This window comes from Erythrolamprus reginae, chromosome 6, assembly GCF_031021105.1.
Source record: "Erythrolamprus reginae isolate rEryReg1 chromosome 6, rEryReg1.hap1, whole genome shotgun sequence".
Lineage (NCBI taxonomy): Eukaryota > Metazoa > Chordata > Lepidosauria > Squamata > Dipsadidae > Erythrolamprus > Erythrolamprus reginae.
This window is the reverse complement of record NC_091955.1, coordinates 93,758,621-93,765,563: the sequence shown is the minus strand read 5'-3', so window position 1 is coordinate 93,765,563 and position 6,943 is coordinate 93,758,621. Positions and strand designations below refer to the sequence as shown.

General features: G+C 42.5%; 1 protein-coding gene across 1 annotated transcript; it reads right to left on the bottom strand.

The window, feature by feature from the left end:
* Positions 1 to 1,491: 1,491 nt before the first annotated feature.
* On the bottom strand, positions 1,492 to 1,932 carry LOC139169154 (angiogenin-2-like). Its single transcript, XM_070754981.1, has one exon. It carries the CDS (start codon positions 1,930 to 1,932, stop codon positions 1,492 to 1,494), a length of 441 nt encoding a protein of 146 aa, XP_070611082.1.
* Between the last annotated feature and the right edge of the window lie 5,011 nt (positions 1,933 to 6,943).

The window sequence follows — 6,943 nt, the reverse complement described above, 5'->3', positions numbered from 1 at the left end:
CAACTCTAACAATAAATAAATAAATAAATGAATGAATGAATGAATGAATGAATGAATGAATGAATGAATGAATAAACAAACTTATCCTTGGATGTTCTCCAGACCTTAACAAATTATTCATGAATTCATTTACTCAGCAGAAGATTGATCTAATCATAGGTCCGAAGGATTCTCTGCAGGTGGGGAATTCTGGGAGTTGAAGGCCACACACCTTAAAATTGCAGAGGCTGAGAAACACTGATCTAGCTAACATGTCTATGGAGATTCTCAATCCACCAGATCATGGTTGTTGCCTTTTTAAAAGGCAACTGGACAGTTTTGTTTTGCTTTTTCAACAAGGTGACAAATTGGCCATTCAGGTAAAGGGAACTTCTGCTATTTCCAATTACATTTCTGTAGAAATGAACATTTAATGGTCCTTGAGGTATTTGACATGGGCTGAAATTTCTGTGAAACTGATTCTGAAAAGCAGTGAAAAGATGATGTATATTTGGCATCTGTCCCTTAAAATTCTAAAGGAGGGCTTATTTAAAAAAAAAATCAGTGTGGTGGATCTCGGGCCAAGTTGCAAAGAGGAAAAAATCATCAAGGAAAAAACCATTTCTAAGAGAGAAATGGGAATCAAAGAATGGGGATTATAATATAAGGTGCAGTCAAACTGATAGGCCAACAGACGTTTACAGCTGAACTCCTCCTGAACACTGAGGTTAATTATGTAGATTTTTTTTAAAAAAAGAAAATTCACCATCTTGATATATTTTCTGTTTCTTTAAGGTCACCTCTTTTTAAGGTATTTCACTTCTCATCCAAGAAGCTTTTTCAGTTCTGGAAGATGAGAATCAGAATAGAATAGAATAGAATAGAATAGAATAGAATAGAATTTAACTTAACTGATCTGATCTGAACTGAACTATTTATTGGCCAAGTGTGATTGGACACAAAAGGAATTTTTCATGGGTGCATATTCTCTCAGTATACATAAAAGAAAAGGTTTTGTTTTTCAAGAATCATAATACTCAGTGGCCAACACAAAGAGGGCCCTGATGTGTTCAAAGTGAATGAAAGAAGAACTATTTAAGAAGCACAAACATTTTCTTCAGGTTAACATAGGATGAACCTGGTCATCCCTTCTTTGAAAAAAAAAAATCACAATTGTTTAAAATGAAAAGAAGTGACGCAAAGAACAGAGAAAGTAATGCAACTTTTTGTTTATTTTCAATCATTCATTTGAAAGCATTTGGCAGAGAGATTATTGCTGGTTTACATAAAGTTTGAGATATTCAGAGTTTTGATTTTTGTGCTGGCTGAAAGCTAAAAGTGGGTGGGACGGGAAGGAAAGCGTGGGAAATTTCTAGGAAGGTTACAAGGGCATAACTTTGAGTGCAGATTATGAAAAAGAGTTCCAGAAACGAGCCACGGGATCAGCAGAAAACGTGATTATTTTCCCCCATAGAAGAGAAGCCATCTTGCATGAAACTCCATCCGATCAATTCATATATGACCTTCCTCGTAGTGGACCGGGTTTCCATCCTCACAGGCAATGACAATATATCTGCGGGAAGGGTTTTCCCTGTATTCACAAGGAGGTTTTGGGGACTTTCCTCTCATCTTGCAGGTGGTGACCTGGAACTGTGCCGTGCTACGCCGCAATATTTTGACACGGCCGTCTGGCAACTGTATTGGATAATCTTGACCACCATTCCCCACACACACAGCTTTGATGTTGTTAGTTGCGTCATGGATGAAGGTGTTCAGTTCCTTACACTCTGGCCTGGTCATTTCGCGTTCTTTCATCTTTTTATTACAGTAGCCCTTCCCCCCTGTTTTTTGGGAGTTATCGTAGTGCTGCCTCAGGAAGTTTGCATAGTCAGCAGCGACAGTGCCCAGCATCAGGACTACGAAGAGCCCAAGGCCAAATCCCTTGAACAGCATGATCAGCTCTGCCACAGAAGAAAAGGAGAAAATGCATGAATTTCCATTTGAAACCAGGGGTTGAAATTCCCAGCACTGAAAGGGACCCTTCTAGGTTAGCTATTACAAAAAATCCTTGACTTTCCATGTTGTCAAAATTAGGGAATTTTCCTCATAAGCTGCTCCAGGGAATATCTAAGGAGGCTTCACCCCTTCCATTGAAAGCTTCCCAGACTCTCATATGAAGAGCATAGAATTCTTTATTGGCCAAGTGTGATTGGACACACAAGGAATCTGTCTTTGGTGCAGATGCTCTCAGTGTACATAAAAGAAAAGGTACATTTGTCAAGAATCATGAGTTACAACTATTTGGACCGGGAGTCTCTACTCACAGTCACTCATGCCCTCATCACCTCGAGGCTCAACTACTGTAACGCTCTCTACATGGGGCTACCTTTGAAAAGAGTTCGGAAACTTCAGATCGTGCAGAATGCAGCTGCGAGAGCTATCATGGGCTTTCCTAAATATGCCCATGTTACTCCAACACTCCACAGTCTGCATTGGTTGCCGATCAGTTTCCGGTCACAATTCAAAGTGTTGGTTATGCCCTATAAAGCCCTTCGTGGCACCGGGCCAGAATATCTCAGGGACGGCCTTCTGCCGCACGAATCCCAGCGATCAGTTAGGTCCCACAGAGTGGATCTTCTCCGGGTCCCGTCAACCAAACAATGTCGCTTGGCGGGACCCAGAGTAAGAGCCTTCTCTGTGGCGGCCCCAACCCTCTGGAACCAACTCCCCCCAGAGATTAGAATTGCCCCCACCCTCCTTGCCTTTTGTAAGCTGCTTAAAACCCACCTCTGCTGTCAAGCATGGGGGAACTAAGATACACTTTACCCCTAGGCCTTCACAATTTTATGTATGGTATGTTTGTATGTATGATTGGTTTTAATATAATTGGTTTTTAACTGTTTTTTTAGTATTGGATTTTGTTGTACTGTTTTACTGCTGTTGTTAGCCACCCCGAGTCTGCGGAGAGGGGCGGCATACAAATCCAATAAATAAATAAATAAATAAATAAATAAACAACACTTAATGAATTTGCAAGCTCCTTAAAACCCACCTCTGCCGTCAGGCATGGGGGAATTGAAATTTTTCCCTTCCCCCTAGACTTATAGAATTTATACATGGTATGCTTGTTTGTATGAGTGGTCTCTTAAATTGGGGTTTTTTAGATTATTTTTAATATTAGATTTGTTACATTGTCTTCTTTATTGTTGTTAGCGGCCCCGAGTCTTCGAAGAGGGGCGGCATACAAATCTAATAAATAAATAAAATAAATAAAATAAATAATGAGTGTCACAGGAGTCAAATGAGCAATAAAGAAACACTCGATATGAATAAAATTGTAAGGTTAGAGTCATATGGTCATAAGTGGGAGGAAATGGGTGATAGGAATGATGAGAAAAAACTAGCAGTAATAGTAGTGAAGACTTAGTAAATAGTTTGACAGTGCTGAGGGAATTATTTGCTTAGCAGAGTGATGGCGTTTGGGAAAAAGCTGTTCTTGTGTCCAGTTGTCTTGGTGTGCAGTGCTCTGTAGAGATGTTTTGGGGGTAGGAGTTGAAACAGTGCATCTTATATTCTGATGTGTCTTATACCCTGAAAAATATGGTATGCAGTAGTCCCTCACCTATCGCTGGTGTTACGTTCCAGACCTGGCCACGATAGGTGAAATCCCCGATGGGGAATTTATCGACTGATAGTACTTATTTAAATATTTATATTGTAATTGTTTGGTAAGTTTTCGTTGTTTTAAGTGTTTATAAACCCTTCCCACACAGTATTTATTTTAGATACAGTATTTAAATACAGTATTTACAATTTTAGATGTATATATTTTTTTAAAAAAAACTGCCGATCGAGTTTGGCGGGCTGTTTAAATCTGCCAATCGACTTCCTCAGAAACCCGCGATGAAGTGAAGCCGCAGTAGGTGAAGCGCGGTATAGCGAGGGACTACTGTATAATGCTTCCACAGCCCTCTCAAAGTGGTTTACAGAGTTAGCATATTGCCCCAAACGATCTGGGTCCTAATTTTACCTGCCTCAGAAGGATGGAAGGCTGAGTCAACCTTGAGCCGGTCAGAATCGAATTCCGAACTGCAGTCAGTTGGCACTCAAGTGAAGTAGCCTGCAGTAGTGCGCCATCAGGGCTCTTCCTTCCTTCCTTCCTTCCTTCCTTCCTCCCTCCCTCCCTCCCTCCCTCCCTACCTTCCTTCCTCCCTCCCTCCCTACCTCCCTTACTCCCTCCCTCCCTCCCTTCCTTCCTTCCTACCTTCCTTCCTCCCTCCCTCCCTCCCTTCCTTCTTACCTTCCTTCCTTCCCTCCTCCCTCCCTTCCTTCCTCCCTTCCTTTCTCCCTTCCTTCCTTCCTTCCTCCCTCCCTCCTTCCCTTCCTTCCTTCCTCCCTTCCTTCCTCCCTCCCTTCCTACCTCCCTCCCTTCCTTCCTCCCTTCCTTCCTTCCTTCCTCCCTTCCTCCCTCCCTCTCTCCCTCCCTCCCTCCCTTCCTTCCTCCCTCCCTCCCTTCCTTCCTTCCTCCCTCCCTCCCTTCCTTCCTCCCTCCCTCCCTTCCTCCCTCCCTCCCTTCCTCCCTCCCTTCCTCCCTCCCTCCCTCCCTTCCTTCCTTCCTACCTTCCTTCCTCCCTCCCTCCCTCCCTACCTCCCTTACTCCCTCCCTCCCTCCCTTCCTTCCTTCCTACCTTCCTTCCTCCCTCCCTCCCTCCCTTCCTTCTTACCTTCCTTCCTTCCCTCCTCCCTCCCTTCCTTCCTCCCTTCCTTTCTCCCTTCCTTCCTTCCTTCCTCCCTCCCTCCTTCCCTTCCTTCCTTCCTCCCTTCCTTCCTCCCTCCCTCCCTTCCTTCCTACCTCCCTCCCTTCCTTCCTCCCTTCCTCCCTTCCTCCCTTCCTCCCTCCCTCTCTCCCTCCCTCCCTCCCTCCCTTCCTTCCTCCCTCCCTCCCTTCCTTCCTTCCTCCCTCCCTCCCTCCCTTCCTTCCTCCCTCCCTCCCTTCCTCCCTCCCTCCCTCCCTCCCTTCCTCCCTCCCTCCCTTCCTTCCTTCCTTCCTACCTTCCTTCCTCCCTCCCTCCCTCCCTCCCTCTTAGCAAAAGACCCTCTCTAAGTGATTTACATAGCAAGTCTATTGCTCTCAACAATCTGGGTCCCCATTTGACCCACCACGGAAGGATGGAAGGCTGAGTCAACCTTGAGCCAGTGAGATCTGAACTGCCAAACTGCAGCTAGCAGTCAGATGAAGTAGCCTCCAGTACTACACTCTAACCACTGAGCCACCTCCACTCTTGAAGCTTGTTTCTAATGTGCAGGACATTGAATTTCAATTAATTTTACCCAAGATTGCATAGAATCTGTTGCAGCAGTTCTATTGCCTCCGTGATGAACAAATCCACAGACAAGAAACCCAGATATTGCAGAGTTCTTTTCCCTCTCTATGCTTCATGAAGAAGTATTGAAAACCCTGGAAACAAGAGCCCTGGTGGCGCAGTGGTTAGAATGCAGTATTGCAGCCTAGCTCACTGCTCACTGCCAGGAGTTCGATCCTAACTGACTCAAGGTTGACTCAACCGTCTAGCCTTCTGCGGTCAGTAAAATGAGGGCCCAGATTGTTGGGGGCAAGATGTAAACTGCTTAGAAAAGGCTGCAATGCACTGTGAAGCAGTATATAAGTCTAAGTTCTATTGCTATTGCTAGCAAGAGGACTACATCCTTACACTTCTTTGCCCATATTAGTCACAATTAATTTTAACAATTCCTGTGCTTTTGACAGAAGGTAAAGTAGTGTTAACCAATAGCTGCCATCTGTACAATCTTCAGCTCAATTTATCCAGGAATGAAAGACATAATTCAGTCTTGTAATTTAAGCATTTGCACAATATGGCTACCTAACAAAATATCGCACATTGACTTACCCAGCAGAATACTCACAGGTGCAACTAGTATCTTGCTTTTAGACAAGTCTGAAGTCAAGTCCTAGATTTCAAGTCAAGTCCAAGATTTATATTCTGGCTATTTCATGTTTACCTTTGCAAGTTAGGGAACATATGTCTGGTTTTGCTTAATTTAGGTAACAGAAGGTTACGTCTCCTGTTGATAAAGTGAGTAGTCCACATATAGGTATCTACATTTGGCACCTGTTAAATTCCAGAGAAAGAAGTAGTAAAGATCAATAAGTGTTATAGATATCAGGCTAAGTCAATAAAAAGCATTGAGCAAAAAAAAGACTATCCTCAAAAGAATAATAGAAATTGAAATTTGGGAAATATAAATTCCAGACAGGGAGGCAATAAATATCAGCAAATAAATCAGAAGAGATTAGGACAAATTGTAAAAAGCAACAATTAAAAAAAAAGACAATCTCCAATGGGCAATATAATATTAGATGTAGTCAACAATGTTACCGCAAATTCAAATACAGGCATCTCCTCCTAGTCCAAAGTTTAATAACATAACTATGGAATAAGAAAATAAAATAATAATCGAATACATTAAAGGGAACTTGGGGGTACACCTTAAAATAGCTAAGTTGTCTATGGAGATTCTCAATCCACCAGATCATGGTTGTTGTCTTTTTAAAAGGCAACTGGACTGTTTTGTTTTGCTTTTTCAACAAGGTGACAAGTTGGCCATTCAGGTAAAGGGAACTTCTGCTATTTTCTATTACATTTCTGAAGAAATGAACATTTAACGGTCCTTGAGGTATTTGATGTGGGCTGACATTTCTGTGAAACTGATTCTGAAAAGCAGTGAAAAAAATCAGCAAATAAACAATTTCCAAGAGAGAAACGAGAATCAAAGAATGGGGATTATAATATAAGGTGCAGTCAAATTGATAGGCCAACAGAAGTCTTACAGCTGAACTCCTCCTGAACACTGAGGTTAATTATGTAGATTTTTTTAAAAAAAAGAAAGTTCACCATCTTGACATATTGTCTCTGACTGTTTCTTTAAGGTCACCCCCTTTTAA